General features: G+C 55.9%; 2 protein-coding genes across 2 annotated transcripts; both read right to left on the reverse strand.

The window, feature by feature from the left end:
• Positions 1-1,073: 1,073 nt before the first annotated feature.
• KRT13 (keratin 13) lies at positions 1,074-5,186 on the reverse strand. Its single transcript, XM_045985413.1, has 8 exons — positions 4,704-5,186; positions 3,565-3,647; positions 3,226-3,382; positions 2,888-3,049; positions 2,674-2,799; positions 2,354-2,574; positions 1,678-1,703; positions 1,074-1,327 (listed from the first exon to the last, which is right to left on the reverse strand). The coding sequence occupies exons 1-8, from the start codon at positions 5,184-5,186 to the stop codon at positions 1,251-1,253; spliced, it is 1,335 nt and encodes a 444-aa protein (XP_045841369.1). The 3' UTR covers positions 1,074-1,250.
• An 8,057-nt stretch (positions 5,187-13,243) lies between these two features.
• On the reverse strand, positions 13,244-17,222 carry KRT15 (keratin 15). Its single transcript, XM_045985996.1, has 8 exons — positions 16,731-17,222; positions 15,766-15,848; positions 15,472-15,628; positions 14,829-14,990; positions 14,617-14,742; positions 14,186-14,406; positions 13,869-13,894; positions 13,244-13,338 (listed from the first exon to the last, which is right to left on the reverse strand). Exons 1-8 carry the CDS (start codon positions 17,220-17,222, stop codon positions 13,244-13,246), a joined length of 1,362 nt encoding a protein of 453 aa, XP_045841952.1.
• Between the last annotated feature and the right edge of the window lie 686 nt (positions 17,223-17,908).

The following is a 17,908-nucleotide window of genomic DNA, read 5'->3' on the forward strand; positions in this document are numbered from 1 at the left end:
GAGAGTCTGGCGCGGAGGAAAGGGGCCTCCCTGGAGTGTCATCAGAATGTTTTGGCAATTGTGACCAAGGACATGTTCCAGATGGGCCAAGGGAGGAGTGAAAAGGAGAAAGCGTGCCTGTGCCAGAACCCAGAGGTCCAGACTCCACGTAAGGAGTGAGCAAAGCAAGAGGAGGTTGCAAGTCTGAACTGGGACAATGAGAAAGGCAGGGGCACAGGGCTGCGGAGAGGAATTGGGGAGGAAGGTCAGCTCAGGTGGAGGCTACTCATTGAGTCACGTGGCTGATGCACTGAGTGCTAGGGTAGGCCAGGAGCTAGGGGCAACTGAAGGTCTGGATGTTCCTCATCTTAAAAGAAAAAGGCTTTGGGGGAGCCTGGGTGGCTCAGTCAGTTGATCGTCTGTCTTCCGCTCAGGTCATGATCCCAGGGTCCTGGGATGGAGTCCTGCATGAGGGTCCTTGCTCAAGCAGGAGTCTGCCTCTCCCACTGCCCCTCCCCACACTCAAGTGTGTGCATGCTCTCTCTCTCTCAAATAAATAAACAATCTTAAAAAAAAGAAAGAAAGAAAAGGAGGAAGGGCTCTGCAGAAAGCAAGGAGGCAGAACGCTGAGCCTGGGGTAATTGTCTTGGGTCTCCTCCTTCACTCAGCCCTGCACTGGCTCCTTGAAGCTTGCCACAGATCCCTCTGTGCCTCTTTCCCACATCTCCCCATCACCTGACACTACTAGAACCCATTGCTGCCCTATGTCCTACAAGGTATAGAACTGGTTCACGTGTTCCCCCATGTCTCCAGTTTGCCCCATTTGTCTGCGTTCACTGAGCACCATCATCGATGAGCCCCGATGGCTGTCCTGGGTGCCTTGTGTCCTTTCCAGCCAGGAGTTCCCTGGGCCAGACTTGTTGGGGGGGGTGGGGGGCGCGCACCCAGCCAACGGCACCCATTCACCCACCGCTCCAGATCAGGGCCTTGGCAGGTGCTACCCTCAGAGACCAGACCAGAATCAAAAATACAGTTGCAAAAAAGCAGGAAACTTTATTGAATTATATTTTTCTTTTTAGTAGAGAAGCTGAGAAGCCGGAGGAACCAGGTAAGGGAGAAGAGGACGCGCACGGGGAGAGAAGCTGGGAGCGCCTGCCCTCGGGAAAGTGCGGGGCCAGGGAGCATCCTGCGGTCTCCCCCTCTCTCCAGCGGGGACCCATCAGCTCTCTCCTCTGGATGCTGAAGACAGAGGGAGAGGATGCCGAGTGGATTTAAACCCTACGGGTGTCTGAGATGCGACGACCGGAAGAGGAGGTGGTGGTGGTGGTGACTGTGACGCTGGTGTTCCCTGAGACGTGGAGGAGGCAAGACGTACTCAAGCTGGAGAAGACCCACCTCGGCAGGTCAGGGTCCCCCAGGAGGGCCCCAAGCCCCCTCATGGGTCAGGTTGGAGGTCAGTTGATAGGGACTCATGTTATTGTCCCCAAAGCTAGCTCCCTCCAAAATATGCCAGTGGGATGTATCCCAGTGGGCAGACCTAGCTATTTTGCAAAGAAAAGAGACGAGCAAATGGCCATGTCCCCCAGAGCCCCCTCCCTCCCTACACTGGGGAATCCAGCACAGCCTATCTCCCAGCCCCCCAGGGCAGTGAACAGGAGCCCGACTCACCCCTCCCCACCCCTGGGGTTGTCTCCTTACCTCCTGAGGAGGTCAGGCTAGCCATCCTGGGAGAGAGAAGAGAGGTCACGTGAGCAGAAGGCACCGGAGGACAGCGGCTCACCTGTCCTCAGAAGGAGCTACTCAGATCATCATTCAGAGCCCCTGAGTTGGGCTTTTTTACCAACTCTGCCCTCAGCCAAAGGGGCAGCAGCTGGTACCTGCCAGGCCTGTCTGCTGTCTGTCTCAGGCCCCAAAACCGGCACATTTGTTGGAAGTTTTGTCCTCCCTCTGGTCCCTTTGGGACCACTCCCCTCCCACAATCCCTCCCCCTGAGCCCACAAGGATGGCCTGGTCCTTGTAAACGGTCTGAAGGGAGTTAAATCACCATGTTCATAGCTTTGTTCAGCTGACCTGAACCCAAGGTAACATTCTTCCAATATGAGATGTTCTGTCCGTGGTCCCTGTTCCTGCCCATCTAATCCCAAGGCCCAAACTACAGAGTTTAAAGGGACAGATCCTGCGGCCTGCTGAGGAAATGCCCCCACCGTCTGATTCTAGAAAACAGGGAGCTCTGGTCCTGGGTCTGCATCCAGTCTAAGCTCAGAAGGTCCCCTTCTGGGAGGGCCATGAGGACCTGATCCCTAAGACCCTGACTGCTCGGCTGTCCAAGGGTCCTGTGGTCACTTTCCCAAGAGGGAGACTTGAGCGGCCCCACCTGGCGTCCTGGCCCTCCAGCAGGCTGCGGTAGGTGGCGATCTCCTGCTCCAGCCGCGACTTGATGTCCAGCAGCGTCTTGTACTCCTGGTTCTGGCACTCCATCTCGCTGCGGAGCTCGCTCAGCTGGGCCTCCAGGCTGCCGATGAGCCCCTGGATCTGCTGCAGCTGCGTGGCGTAGCGGCACTCCGTATCTGCCACCGTGCCCTCCAGCCCGGCTTTCTGGGGGGGGGGGGGGAGTCGACAAAGAAGCGATGAGGGGAGCCAGGCCAGGCCAAGGCTGAGAGGCGGGGGCTGCCGGACGGAGGGCCTCGGGTGTACCATGCTGAGCTGGGACTGTAGCTCGATCTCCAGGCCCTGGAGCGTGCGCCTCAGCTCCGTGATCTCTGTCTTGCTGGTCTGGATCATGGCAGTGCTAGAGGACACCTCCTTGGTCAGCTCTGCACTCTGAAATTAGAGTGGGAAAAAGGTCATGGAGGAGCCCCACGGAAGGCCCTGGCAGCCCCCAGCTCCGCGGTGTAAGAGGGCTGGGCACCTTGCTGTGGAACCATTCCTCGGCATCCCGCCGGTTCTTCTCCGCCATGGCCTCGTACTGCTCCCTCATCTCGGCCAGCACGCGGGTCAGGTCAATGCCCGGGGTGGCGTCCATCTCCACGTTGACCTGGCCTACCACCTGATTGCTGAACTCCTTCATCTCCTACAGGGATGGAAGAGGAAGACACATGATGCTCCCCATCCTCCTCCTCCTCAGCTCTGAGGGCTACCAGCATGTTCCGGGAAGCGCTTCTGGGTCCCCCAGCAGAAGGTTAAGTCTGGCTGCTCCCCTTTCTCACTGGAGGTGATTCAGCCATGGCAGCCTCTGCCGACCCTCACCTCCTCATGGTTCTTCTTCAGGTAGGCCAGCTCCTCATTCAGGCTCTCAATCTGCATCTCCAGGTCGGCCTTGGACAGGGTCAGCTCGTCCAGCACCCGCCGCAGGCCATTGGTGTCGGCCTCCACGCTCTGGCGCAGGACCAGCTCATTCTCATACCTAAAGGATTTTTTTTTTTTTTTTTTGAAAAGCAAAACAGAAATGGTATTAGACCCTTCCCTATTTCTGCACAGGAGTCTCCAAGACCTTCATGCCTGGGATGCTCCGATTTCAGTGTTCAGATGAGCCTCTGTCTCAAATAAAAGACAGTTGAGAAAGACCAGTGAGGACGAGGAACTCACTTGAGCCTGAAGTCATCCGCCGCTAGCCGGGCATTGTCGATCTCCAGGATGACCCGGTTGTTGTCGATGGTGGCCGCCAGGATCTGCAAAATACAAAGGGTCATCACGGGAGGGTCCACAAGCTGGAGGATGAGGAAGAGAAAACACAGGCGGGGCTAATGTCCTCAGACACCTGGGTGCATGATAAGGCACCAGGATAAGGCCCTGCTCTCTGAGCTCGGTGAAGTGAGGGGCAGGGCAGGTCCCTCCTCTGAGTCTGTCACTCTGACATTCTATCTACTCCTGGTCATGATGGGGAAGATCGGAATGTACATTTCAGGGGACCCAGGATGACCCTGCCCGGGACTTCTTTGGTTAGTCATGTCTTGAAGGCCTCAGACTAGCGACCTCTCTAGCTCACCGTTGGGACAGTCTTCTCCTTAAGGTCAGGAGAGGGTCAGCCTGGGTCCACACAGCTCATAGTAAGCTCACTGGAGCTGGCCTCCCAGCTGAGCAGAAGGAAAAGCCAATAAACACTCCCATCCATTTGAATTCCTTGTCTAAACGCTCATATACCGTAGCAGTTAAAACCCACCCTGCATAGCCGGGACCCAGCCCAGGCGGGTGGATTTCTGTTCCAACAAGCTGGGACCCCAGCGTGACAGACAGGCCTTGATGAAGCAATCTCAGCTCAGCTTAGCACGGCCTGGGCCTCTGCCTCCCCCTCCTGCTCCTCTTGGCCAGCTGAGAAAAACAGTTTAAATGGGACCCCTACAAAATTAACTAGTATTCCCAGAGCAGTATTCCTTTCTCTGCTGATTTGAGTCATTCTTAGTGGTTTCTAAAACTGTCATGGTTTCCAAACATCTCCGTGGGTTGGAATTATAGTTATAAAGTTATTAATAATAACATAACTGTTTAGGAAGCAGTAAAAATGTTGACATGAGTAATAACAGTAAAAGAATGCATTTGGGGAACAGTGGCCTAAGAAAGCTTATCAGGAGTAGAGACGCTTGGTAGTAAAAGACTAGCATTTTCCTCCAAAGGTGGAGTGAGGATTCCACCACACTCCATCTTCTTGTCCTTTGGGAGGCCATGTTCCCTGGCCTTCGCAGCTCTGCCCTGCAGGGAAGAAAGCTCGCTAACACCCGAGGACTCACCTTGTCGCGGAGCTCCTCAATGGTCTTGAAGTAGGGGCTGTAGTCCCGCTCCGGGCTGCTGGGGCTCTGCTTCTGGTGCCAGTCCCGGATCTTCACCTCCAGCTCCGTGTTGGCCTCCTCCAGGGCCCGCACCTTCTCCAGGTAGGAGGCCAGGCGGTCGTTGAGGTTCTGCATGGTGATCTTCTCGTTGCCGGAGAGGAGGCCTCCATCGCCACCACCGTAGTCACCAAAGCCACCGCCAAAACCCCCACCAAAGCCACCGCCAAGGCCACCGCCAAAGCCACCTCCAAGGCCACCTCCAAAACCACTACCAGCCCCTCCACCGAAGCCGCAGCTCATGCCGCCCCCATAGCCCCCAGCTGACCCCCCAGAGACAAAGCGGGTTGAGCAGGCAGAGACACTGCGGCCTCCTCCTAGCTGGCAAGAGCCACCCCCAAAACCACCTCCATAGCTGGCGGAAGAGCTCTGCAGGCGGCAGCTCATGGTGAGAGCAAAAGAAGGAGCAGGTGCGGACAGGAGCCGGGCTTGGCCTGGGCCGAAGACGGTGGCTCTTCCCCAGAGTGGGTGCCTTTTATACTGCCCTCCACCAGGTTGAACAATTGCCCCATCTTCTCTCCTCCCTTCCCCACCCTCTGACTGCTGCCAGCTGCACTCTGTTTCCCACAAGCCCAGTTACCTCTGCTCTCCAAGGTGGGTTGTGCCTTTGGGGGTGGCTCTTTTTTTTTTTTTTAATCCTTAACAAAAGGGATGATTCAGAGGGCACAGTGTTCTGCCTGAGACTACCCCTTTGACAGCTGAATTCCACTTCAGCTCTGCACTTAGGGAGCTCACTCCGCAGGCTCTCAGCTCCACCCAGGACTAGAATGGGGACAGAGCTGCGAGGTGGCCCTGTGCTTTTACAAAGTCACCGCGGCCCTCAGCTCCCTTCTTTCTATTTCTAAATCCTCGGACTAGGATGTTCTGCAACCTTCTTAGCATTTCTCCTACTCCAGTGCTCCTAGCGAATCTGTTGACAAACTTGGCTTGGTCCTGTAGAATTGACCACCTTGAAACTGTTTAGGCTGGTGGCGGGCAGTGGGGGAGTGCCAAGACAATCCGATAAAGTCACAGTGACAAGGGAACTTAGGCACCATCTAACACAGCTGGGGAAACTGAGGCACAGAATACAGAAGCAAGCAGTCTGGCACATCGTAACAGCTAACACACTCAGATACCTCACCATAAGCAGGCACGGAGCTAAGTATACTCGCTGTGTCATTCAATCTTTGCAGCAACCCAGTGAGGCAGGTCCTACAAGTCACCCCATTTTACACATGGGGAAACCAAGGCTTAGGAGTAGTCAGGACTAAAACCCAAGTTGGGTTCACGCTGACACAAAGACTCCTTTTCTAGGTATGTAATTCATACGGTAAATTGTATAAACTATTAGTGTCCAACTCAATGCATGCCTACCTATGTAGGAAGCTTCAAACACACGTTCACCTGTGTACCCAGCATCCAGAACATTTGCAGCACTCCATAAAGCTCCCTGTACCCCTTCCCAGCCAATTACCTACACCCCCTGCCCCTAACGAGACCACAATTCCCACTTCTGCCCCCCTAGATTAATTTGGAGATCTTGGCTAAGGGCTCTTTTTCTCCCTAGAGAACATTTGACAATGCCTGGAGACATTTCAGTTGCAACAACAGGGGGATCCTACAGGTATCTAGAGGACAGAGACCAGGGATACTGCTAAATATCCTACCATGCCCAGGACAGCCCCCACAACAAAGGATTCCCCAGCCCAAAAGGTCAATGGTATGGAGTTGAGAAGGGCTGGATTAGCCTGACCCCTGTGTTCAATCATACCCTCATATCAGCTACCTTCGAGGTGTGGTTGAGTCCAGAAAGGAAGTCTTAGAATGCCTGACAGGGCTCCTTCTATTCCCCCGGTCACAGGACATCTGTCCAGCTTGTGAATGCTTGACCAAGAGGCCACATGGGAGGATCCGGTCTCTGCCGAGGAGCCTCAGACATAGCTAAAATTCAGGGAATGCTTAGTCTCCCTGCCAGAGAAGGCTTCAGGCCAGAATAGAAGGGCCTAGAGGTGGCCTCTCTGAGCCCAAGTTAGATGGAGAAGTTTCCAGGGCTAAGAATGGAGAACTCTGGACTCGGGCTCCAGCTCCCACTCACCAAGGCGGCCAGACTTACCATGAATGGCCTCTCAGGGGCAGCCTGCTGGCCCACAGCAGCCAGGGGGTCTGCACCAGGCTAAGGACTAGGGTAGGGTGACCCAGGCTCGAAGCGATCCCGAGAACCCCTTTGCTGATTCAGCAAGCCAGGAAACAAGGCTCAGAGTCAAGGCTTTCCTGCCCTTCGTCTTCTGCAGGTAGGGAAGGAGGCCTATGTTTCATCTAGCAGGTGTCAGCACCAGGGAGGGGCCACGGCATGCTTGGGGTCTCACAGGGAGGCCAGGGCTTCAGGTTGACCTCTGACCCTGCCCAGCCCTCCTGCCCCAAACTGACAGCTCAGCGCTCTCGCTCTCTGAAAAGCTGTGTGATTCAGCCCAAAGCAGGAGCTCTCAGGCTCTCCCTCTCTTCTCGCTCTCAGTAGAGGATCAAAACTGACAAAAAGGTGATTAATAAAACCTGCCAGGCCTGGAGTGACGATCCTCCCCCCAGGGCTGACAGTGGGCTGAGACCAACGCCTCTTAGAGGAACAATGCCCCAGATCCTCCAAAGTCCCAGTAGTACAAACACAGGGGGGGTGGCGACATGCCTCCCTTGCAGGGTCAGGGCACGGTCCCTCCCCTCCCCTCCTGTCCCCTCCCCGAGCAGGTACTTATAGTGCATAACACAGGAATGTCTTCCTCTGACCTACGGTGAACCCCAGGGCCCTTCTGGAGGAAGCTGTGCAAGGACCCATGCTGGGGCCCCAGTTTCACTGCTCCTGGCCCTGCTCCTGATGGGGCAGGACAGAGTGCTGGGCCTGAGACTCCCTTCTTTGCTTTCTGACAAAATCACACCAACGTCATAAGAGGAGGGGAAGCCGCATGCGTGAGCAGCCCCCACAAACAAGGTGGGCTTCACACACTGTCACTGGGTCCTCACGACAATGGGCGAGGGGTGTTCTTGGCCCCATTTTACAGCTGAGGTTCGGGGAGGCCGAGTTACTTGCTCAAGGTCACCATAAAGGCAAGGTTCAAAGCTCGTCTCTGGCTCTCTCTACCCTGACTGATGGTGCCTTGGAGCCTCTCTGTGAACTCAGTAGATGATCTCTGAATGTCACATTCTGTATTTTTTAAAGATAATAAAATGACAGCTAACACTTCTTTTTTTTTTAATTTATTTTTTTATAAACATATAATGTGTTTTTAGCCCCAGGGGTACAGGTCTGTGAATCGCCAGGTTTACACACTTCACAGCACTCACCAAAGCACTTACCCTCCCCAATGTCCATAACCCCACCGCCCTCTCCCAACCAGGAAGTGGAGATGAAACGTGGGGGGTTTGCGGGGTAGGAAAAGAATAAATGAAACAAGATGGGATTGGGAGGGAGACAAACCATAAGAGACAATCTCACATAACATTTCTTGAATGCTGTGTTAGACACTCTTCCCGTGTAACCTCAAAAGAACTCTATGGCATTGGTCACATCCCCTTTTCACCTGAGGACGCTGAAACTTTTCACCTGAGGACGCTGAAAATCTTGCCCAAGATCCGAACCTCTGGCTCCAGGGTCTGCATCCTTCACACCTGCCTGCTAATGCCCCTTCAGGCCAGCCTCAACACCACCCCACCCAAGCAGGGGCATCCTCTGTCACCCCGCCACGCTCCCAGGCTTCCTGACACTGCAGGCCCAGCAGCTAGGGGGTCCTGTTTCCCACAGCAGCTGGGCCAGTGCAGCTAATGGCCTGACGGGGCAGCCCGTCTGCTGTCTGTCCTGGTGTGAGCTCCAAAGCTTGGGGGCTTGCGAGGTGCTCAATGCAGAATGTCAAAGACAGAGTTATCCCAGACCCAGAATGCCAAGGCCCAAGGCAGTAGGAGGCAAGGAGAAACGCACAGCTTTCCATCTCTACCACCAGCTCCCTGGGGGCCTTACGTTGAATGATTTCTAAGTCTCCCTCTGCAGTGCCTTTCTGGGTCTCTGGTTCTCAAGGATTTGTCCAAGGTTGCCAGATTGTTCACCTGCACAGCTGAGGCTTCGATCCTGTCCCCCCAGCTCTGAATTCAGGGATCCTCGATTGGCTCTTGGATCAGGCTCCTTCCTCCTTATCTCTTTCCCTAGACCGCATAGGGTCTAGAGCCCAGGATGGCTGACCCACCTCCCAAAATGTTTCAAGGCTCCCCCACGGAGAAAAGGAGCCTCTCATGAAAAGCAGACCTTCCCCAGACAATGAAGCTGGGCCGTCTGGGCAGCCACCCTTACCCTCAGAGATACCTGCTTCCCATAGCAGTACTCAGCAGCCTTCTCCTGCCAAGTGTCAAGGCCCCCAGTCCTCACATACCTATAATCCCCAGCTTTCTAAAATCCTTTACACCACCCGGGGTTCCCAAGAACCCAGGGAGGTCACCAGAGGCTTTGAATTAGGTAGAACTGAGTTTCAACCCTATATCTGCCATCGACTGGCTGTGTGACCCTGGGAAAGTTACTCAACCTTTCAGTGGTTTGGTGGCCACAGCTGAAAACCAGACATTAGATGAGTTAGCATTGGAGAAGCGCCTGACATGTGGGAAAACTTGGCAGGCAGAAGGTCGCTAGTTAGGCTCTCCCTTTTACAAAGGAGGAATTTCAAACTCATCCTTGGGTCATGACCTGTCCTGGGCCTCCATTCTGGGCCAGTTTGCTGTGCTTCCCTCTCTGGTCCCTTCAGCCAGCAAGGTGCCCACAAGGACCAGACAAGTGACAGTTGGTGGCATTCGTATCTTATTTCCCCAACTCAGCTTTACATTTCCTGAGGGAAATGTCTATGAGTAGCCCCAAATACTATCCTGGCAGAGGGAAGCTGTCAAATGCCTAAGAAGCAGGTTCCGGGAGACTTTGCTGGCTTTAGGGGAGAGGAGATGGGGGCCAAGACAAGTATCCAGTGGGGTCATCCCCGTCGCAAATCTCATGGAAGGAGCTGCCAGCCCCTGATTTCCCCCTATGCTATCCGCTCCCTGTGCAGGGACAGGTGACCACCAGGCCCACACTCACCCAAATACAGGCCCACACTAGGGAATGTCCAGAGCCATGTCTAAGGCAGGAAAAAGCAAAGGAGAAGCAAGGTCATGCATTAATTCAACGAATATTTATGAAGCGCCCACTCCGAGAGCTCAGAAGTGCAAGGAGGAGACACCGCCCCTGCTGTCGCGGATCTCACAGGCCAGGTTCCCCTCGGAGGTCCCACGATACGGATGAACTCATAGAGAACCTTGAGTCTGGTCCAGCCAGCCTCCCCAGTTTAAAGCGGAGGACACTGAGACCCGGAGAGGGACAGGGACTTGGCAAAGTCCCCAGGGAGATGCATAGTCATGCCCTGCGCCTGCTCTGGGAAGCCTAGCCTCGCCTGAGACTAGCCTAAGTCCCTAATGCCTGGCCCAAAGCTAGCCTCTCTCTCAGGGAGAAGGGAGGCCTGCTGCCTGCTTCCCAGATTGGTTGGAAACCAAGCCTGACCTCAGCCCAGGAGCAGGCAGAAGGCGGGTCATCTCTGCCCAAAGACTATTTAAAGGGCTCCGCCAAGAACAAGCTATCCCGGGGTGTGAGCGTCTCTCTCCAGGGTCAGGCAGGAAAGAGGATTTGGCGAGTCCAAGGACCTCTCTCGGACCCCAGGATCCCCGGAGAGCAGGAATGGGCCCTCCAAGGAAACAGAAGCAGCTTTCCCTCTCCAGCCCAGGGTCTGGCCCTGAGAGGAAAACCCACTGGATGAGGGGGGATCCCCACCCTGTGTCTCTGCGGCTTTGCAGAGGTTATTTTGGCAAACTACGGGCTGAGAAAACCCTTTGTGGGTTGCTTTGAAGATCTGAGACTCCTCAAGAGAGAGGCCTGGAGGCCAATGAAGCAGGAGCAGCAGTCAGGCCTTTGGGCCTGGGAGACCCAGGAAGGGTCTGGCCGTTTTCAGGATGTCAGGGACATGACAACTAATGCTTTGGGCTTCAGCATGAGCTTAAGCCCCAGCGTGAGAGACTGAGAATGATCTTTTTAGCAGTAATGGCTGGATGACATTTGAACAGACTTCCCACAGAGGTGAAGAAAAGGGATTCAGTTAACACACTTTCTTTTTTTGTTTGTTTGTTTGTTTTTTTTAAAGATTTTATTTATTTATTTGACAGAGAGAAATCACAAGAGAGGCGGGCAGAGAGAGAGGAAGGGAAGCAGGCTCTCCGCTGAGCAGAGAGCCCGATGTGGGACTAGATCCCAGGATCCTGAGATCATGACCTGAGCTGAAGGCAGCGGCTTAACCCACTGAGCCACCCAGGCGCCCCTAACACACTCTCTTAAGAAAGATGTTGCCAGGGGCGCCTGGGTGGCTCAGTGGGTTAAAGCCTCTGCCTTTGGCTCAGGTCATGATCCTGGGGTCCTGGGATCCAGCCCCACATCGGGCTCTGTGCTCAGCGGGAGGCCTGCTTTCCCCCCTCTCTCTACCCTCCTCTCCACCTACTTGTGATCTCTGTCTGTCAAATAAATAAACAAAATCTTTAAAGGAAGGAAGGAAGGAAGGAAGGAAGGAAGGAAGGAAGGAAGAAAGAAAGAAAGAAAGAAAGAAAGAAAGAAAGAAAGAAAGAAAGAAAAGAAAGAAATATGTTGCCAATTTCCATGAGCTGCACGACATCCAGGAAAAAGCAAGGGTCTGAACCCAGAGAGACTAGTCCCAGGCCTAGCCTCACGGATTCCTGGCTCATGCCTTCATGACCACACTTTGACAAAGCCTCTGGGGGAGCAAATCAGATGCTATCCATTGAATGCTCTGCCCAGAGCCCTGCATAGTGTAGACGCTTAATAAGTTCTGTTTCATTCCTCCAGCCCCAGAGAAGTCTGGCCTCAAAGTGTGTACTCAGGAGATACATTCTAGATTAAATCTTCCTCAGAAAAAAACAGGTGCCCCACCCTCTCCAACCAGGATTGCTGGACAAGGAGTTTCACTCAGCAAGATTCATGGAGGCGCTCTCAGAGGCCCTGAATCTCCCCCCGAAAATGATCTGATTCTCTGGAGAAGAGAGGCACCTCCAACCTCCTCTTCCCAGCAGGGCTAAGAAACCGGTTTTCCCTCTCCCCCCAGTCCTCACCAGAGCCCAGCCCAGCCACAGCACCGAGAGTTCTCCGCTTCCTCATTCCTTGCCCTCTGTCTGGGGTTATGAATCCCTGAGGAACCAGCATCAGACCTGAGGCAACAAATTAGGTGTGTGTGAATGTGCCTGCTCCAGTGAGCCCAAGGTCAGAGATGCTGGGTATGGGGGTTCAGGAGCAGGGTTTGGACTGAGGAGGACAATAGGGGTTGATGTTTCTTTGGACTTAAGCTTGGAAAAATCTTGGAGGGCTTCCTGGAGTTGGTGTCTTTCCCTCTGAGCACTTTAATTGCTTTATGGGAAGGAGATGGTGGCTTCAGGGGGTGAGAGGGTGGATAAGGTCCCTCTTTGCAGGAGGCAGAGATGTTAGGTGGCTCAGCCACTCTGGAGGTCAGGTGTGCCTGGAGGGGAAAAAAAGGGAGGTTCTAGGAACACATGTGGGCAGGCCAGAAATAAGGAGGAAGGTCCTGGCAATAAGCTGTGAAGGGCCAAGGCCTGGGCTCCCGGAACAAGTGCTGGACTTTGAGTCACGCAGATATGGGGCCCAGTCCCAGCTCTGTTGTTCACTATCCAACCATGAGGCCCCTGGCAAAGTCATTCACCTCTCTGACTTCCTCATCTCTCAGATGGGAATCATAAATCCTGACCACCCACAGTCACATTAAACAAGACCCATGGGTGGGGTTGCCTAGCACAGTGCCAACCCACACAAGGGTGAACCAATACAATCTATACAGTCAATTGTTTGGTAAATAATTGTTCAGTGCGACAAGTACAGTGCTGGGTGCACCAGGTTGTTCTGAGGACAACTCCCATCTCCTGCTTCCATGATCACTGGATGGAATAAGCCAGAACAGCAAGTCACCTGAGCAGCCTGAGTTGGTCCTAGGTGCCCTAGGCACCCCAAAGAGTGAATTAGGATCATACAGGGATAAAGCCAAAGTCAAAAGAGATGTCAGCCTGTGGGTGCTAGGCCCACAGAGGCCCGCAACAAGAAAAACTGGACATACTACCAAAGATATTTGCAAAAGGAAAATCAATTCTTTATTGCATGGACAGACATGGTACAAACAACCTTGTTACACAATCCAGCAGCTTCCTGCCCGTCGCTGCTCGAAAGCAGAAGGGGGGAGCTAGAGGGGCGTGGGAGGGGGAGCATGCCAAGCACCCAACAAAGAGAGCTTGACCCTCTGAAAGCAGGAACTAGGGTTTGCTCTTCTGGACCCTCTAGCCAGTCCTCCACTCAGCCTGGGAAGCGGAGAGGTGACGAGGGACATTTCTCCTACACCGGGCACTCAGACCTCTCTCTTGTGAGAAGAAACCACCTTCCCATCCACTGTCTCCTCGACATTGATGCGAACTTTGCCGCCGCCACTGCCTCCCAGGGAGGCTGTAGGAAGAAGGGGCAAGCTTCAGAGAGGGGGACCCTCACTTTTTTCCCTCCCAAGGCAGCCAGGACGTTGGCTAAGCTCGGGGAGAACTGGACAGCACCCCGGAGAATGGCCACTGGCCAATTCTTCCAGAGTGGCCGGGAGGTCTGGTGTTGAGTCACTCATCATAGAGGCAGCTGGTAGCAATAGTTGTGCCCCGCAGTGAGCAAGAAAGCCAGGGATTTAACTGCAAGTGAACAGGAAGTGACTGGGGGCCTCTTAGCATTAAATGCAAGAGGGTGGGCCCTGGGTGGGCCCTGGGAAGCTATTCCTTTGACAAAGCCTGCTCAAGCTGGAAGGTTCTCAAGAAATCTTTAACCCCCACTCTCCTGGGGCTGATAGAGGGTCCCTGTGGAAGAGGTGTAGAATGGGCGTGTCCCCGCCCAACTGGCATGTTTGGTGTCTTTCTTCTTCCAGCCCTTTCCAGGGGGAATTGTGGCTTCAACAGCTCCCCTTGCCACCCCACGCAGGAAGCGTGAAGCCTTCTTACCTTCTCTGGCGCCAATGCCAGCCATCCTGAAAGAGAGGGGAAGCAGACATAAGAGAAGATTGTGAGCCCGGGTCTCGGGAAGGGAGGCCCCAGTGGCTGGCTGAGCAATCATCTCCAGCACCCCCCACCACCAGCCGCACATGTGACTTCTCTAGAGGCTGGGACATCCTGAAAGCCTGTCCACATCTGCCACCCTCAAGCAGATAGATTCCGAATCACACTAACACCCCATCTGCTTCCTTTTCGCAGTCCCACTGCTATCGGGGGAAGACCAGCCAGCCCCTCTCTCATCCCTCCCCCTGCACCCTCGCCCCCACCTGGTGTCCTGTCCCTCCAGCAGGCTGCGGTAGGTGGCGATCTCCTGCTCCAGCCGCGACTTGATGTCCAGCAGCGTCTTGTACTCCTGGTTCTGGCACTCCATCTCGCTGCGGAGCTCGCTCAGCTGGGCCTCCAGGCTGCCGATGAGCCCCTGGATCTGCTGCAGCTGCGTGGCGTAGCGGCACTCCGTCTCGGCCAGTGAGCCCTCCAGCCCGGCTTTCTGGGGGAGGGCAGCAGATCGACAGACGCCTTGTCAGGCCAGGAAAGAAGCTGCCGCAGCATGTGAACCAGCATTGAATGGAGGACAGGGGAACCCCTCGGCCAGGACTTGGGGACCCAAGACTTAACCAGCCCTGGATGATGGGAAAGGCCAGGCAGCACTGGGGCAGGCTGGGCAGGCTGCGGTGAGCTGGGGGGCAGATGGCCCTACCATGCTGAGCTGGGACTGCAGCTCGATCTCCAGCCCCTGCATCGTGCGCCTCAGGTCTGTGATCTCCGTCTTGCTGGTCTGGATCATCTCTGTGTTGGAGGCCACCTCCTTGTTCAGCTCCTCTGTCTGTGGGTCACACACAAGACCAGTGAGGCCCACAGGCATCCTAGGAGACCTAGGGAGCTGGGGCGGGGCTGCGAGATCAGGCCCACCTTGCTGAAGAACCAGGCCTCGGCGTCCCGTCGGTTCTTCTCCGCCATGGCCTCGTACTGCTCCCTCATCTCGGCCAGCACGCGGGTCAAGTCCACGCCTGGTGCCGCGTCCATCTCCACGTTGACCTGGCCGGCCAGCTGGCTGCCGTACTCCTTCATTTCCTGCAGGGTAGACAGGGCCCGTTTAAGGGACAGAGGGCTAAAGGAAGAACTGGGAGCCTGGACTCCCACAGGCCCATCCTGACTTTGTCCCTAACTCACTGCACACCCTTCGCATTCCTGTGTACCCACCCCAGCCTCTGTTTCCTGCTGAAGGTGAAGAGGTTCAGTCACGTGGGCCCCTTGGCTCTGAGGGCCTCTCTTCCTTGCCAGATGCTAAAGGAGGACCTCAAGACAGTGTAACCCCTGTCTGAGCTCATGACACAAATCAGGACAGCAGGTCACACCGGCCCCCTGGCCCGGCTATGGATCTGAGAAGGAAAGGGGTCTGGGTCCCCAAAGGAAAATACCCCTTGTTCTCCATGGGGACCCCTGTTTTTGTGGAGGGGAGCATATCTGAACCACTAAGCCCTTCCGCTAACTAGAAGGAGGTGCCGGGACCCCACTCTGCCTCCCACCTCCAACAGCCCCTGCCGGCCCTCACCTCCTCATGGTTCTTCTTCAGGTAGGCCAGCTCCTCGTTCAGGCCCTCGATCTGCATCTCCAGGTCCGTCTTGGCCAAGGTCAGCTCATCCAGCACCCGGCGCAGGCCGTTGATGTCGGCTTCCACGCTCTGGCGCAGGGCCAGCTCATTCTCGTACCTGGGAAGAGAGAGGGAGCCCAGAGGAAGGAAAGGCAAGAGGTCTGAGCTGTTGGAGCTGCAGGAAGGAAAGAAGGCCGAGAAGAGGGGCGGGGGGGGGGTGTGGTATCCAGGAGGAGAAAGGAGGCAGGAGCGCACTTGAGCCTAAAGTCGTCCGCCGCCAGCCGGGCGTTGTCAATCTCCAGGATGACCCGGTTGTTGTCAATGGTGGCCGCCAGGATCTGCAGGAGACAGGGAGCCGGCACCTGGAGTGGTGTTCTGTCTTTCCTGGTGTCTCCCCACCCTGTGCCCCAGGTCAGACCCCTGGCTGACAGTCTCCCCACTGACACCAGCCAGAAGCCTGTAGGCTCCCCAAGGCAGATTCAGATGCCCCTCAAGTGCCCACGTGAGGTCTGCCTGCACGCCACCCTTCCTGGCTCCAGGCCGTGAAAGACCAAGGAATCCAGAGTTCCCGGACTCCCCCGTGAGAACTGCGCCAGGAAGGGTTGTGGTGGGGCTCAGGGGTCTCTAACAATAGCCCTCTCAAGGATAGTCCACCAGCCTGCCCCGGTCACTGGACTCCAGCACGCCTGGACACAGCCATGGACCCACAGGACATCCCGCAGCCAGGAGAACCCTGGAGGGGGTCAGAAAGGCACGCTGCCGCTGAGGAAACCGGTCCAGGTGGGCTGGAAGGGTGAGTAAGTGGCTGGCAGAGCACATCATGAGTTCGAGGCGTTCTAAGCCCCAATACTGCCTTGAGCACCAAAGATATCCTCAAAGGGTGAGGCAGATGGTCCTGACCTTCAGGGCTCCTGAGGCAACACTTAACCGTTCTTGCAAAAGAAGCAAAGGGGGACTGGAGGCAGAGGCCTGCTGGCATATGTCACTGCCCCCACCTTGGACCCCTGGTCCTGACCAGTCTCGGGATCTGCCCACACTGCCAGGTTGAGCAGGTGCGTGCCGGCATCCCCACCGAAAGTGTTCCCTGCTCTCCAAGCTGTACACCGACACTCACTTCCCCGGGCAGGAAAGCGTTTCCTTGAGGCAGCTGGAGCGCTGATGTTACAGACCTGGGCACGCACAGCCACCTGCTCCCGTCTCCCCGACACCTGAGGACTCACCTTGTCACGGAGCTCCTCAATGGTCTTGAAGTAGGGGCTGTAGTCCCGCTCCGGGCTGCTGGGGCTCTGCCTCTGGTACCAGTCCCGGATCTTCACCTCCAGCTCCGCGTTGGCCTCCTCCAGGGCCCGCACCTTGTCGAGGTAGGAGGCCAGGCGGTCATTGAGGTTCTGCATGGTGATCTTCTCGTTGCCGGAGAGGAGGCCTCCATCGCCACCACTGTAGTCACCAAAGCCACCGCCAAAACCCCCACCAAAGCCACCTCCAAGGCCACCCCCAAAACCACTACCGAAGCCACAGCTCATGCCGCCCCCATAGCCCCCTCCTGACCCCGAGGAGACCAACCTAGCAGAAGAAGCGGAAATAGTGCGGCTTCCACCACCCCCGCAGAGACTCCCCCCACCAAAGCCGCCTCCCCCAACCCGGAGGGGGCCCCCCCTGGTAGAGCCACCCCCAAAGGTGGAGGAAGAGGTCTGCAGAAACGTGGTGCTCATGGCCGGGTGGCTGGTGGGTTCTCAGCAAGCACAGAGGCGCTGGGCGAGGAGCAGGCTGGGCTGAGAGCGGAGAGCTGCCCGGTCACCCCCCAGACTGGGGCTCCTTATATATCCCTCCGAGGGGGTTGTGGGACCTCGTCTCCTCCCCCAAAGGGAGGCCAACTCCCTTGCTGAAACGGGACTGCCTGCACACCTCTTCCAGGCTGATGTGGAGTCTCTCTTTTCTTTCTTTCTTTTTTTTTTTCAATGCAACAAAAGAGATGATTCAGAATGAATGGTGTTTTGCCCCCAGGGCCATGGTTTTAACACTTCGCTGGCAGGTTATCTCCGCACTCTGGGAGAACACGGAGAGTAGCGAGTAGTGGGGAGAGTAGCTGGGAGCAAAGCCACGTCACCCCACAGCTCCCAGGCCCGAGGGGTGGAGCAGCTCAGACCCCATCTGTCCTCACCAGACTTCTCTGCTTCCACCAGGCCAGGACCCTCCCCCCAAGGCAGCCAGCTCCCTCCCCCCAAGGCGGCCAGCTCCCCTCTCTCAGTTTGGGGAGAGTGCTCTGTGTTGTCCCACTCTCAGACCCCACCAGTGAGCCTGCAGGGCCCAGGGAAAGCAGTGGCCTAGGATGAGTGGGGGGAGGCCCAGGGAAGCATGCAAGGCCTCTGGGGACAGGCTGGCTGGGAGGTCATGGGTC

This window comes from Meles meles, chromosome 18, assembly GCF_922984935.1.
Source record: "Meles meles chromosome 18, mMelMel3.1 paternal haplotype, whole genome shotgun sequence".
Lineage (NCBI taxonomy): Eukaryota > Metazoa > Chordata > Mammalia > Carnivora > Mustelidae > Meles > Meles meles.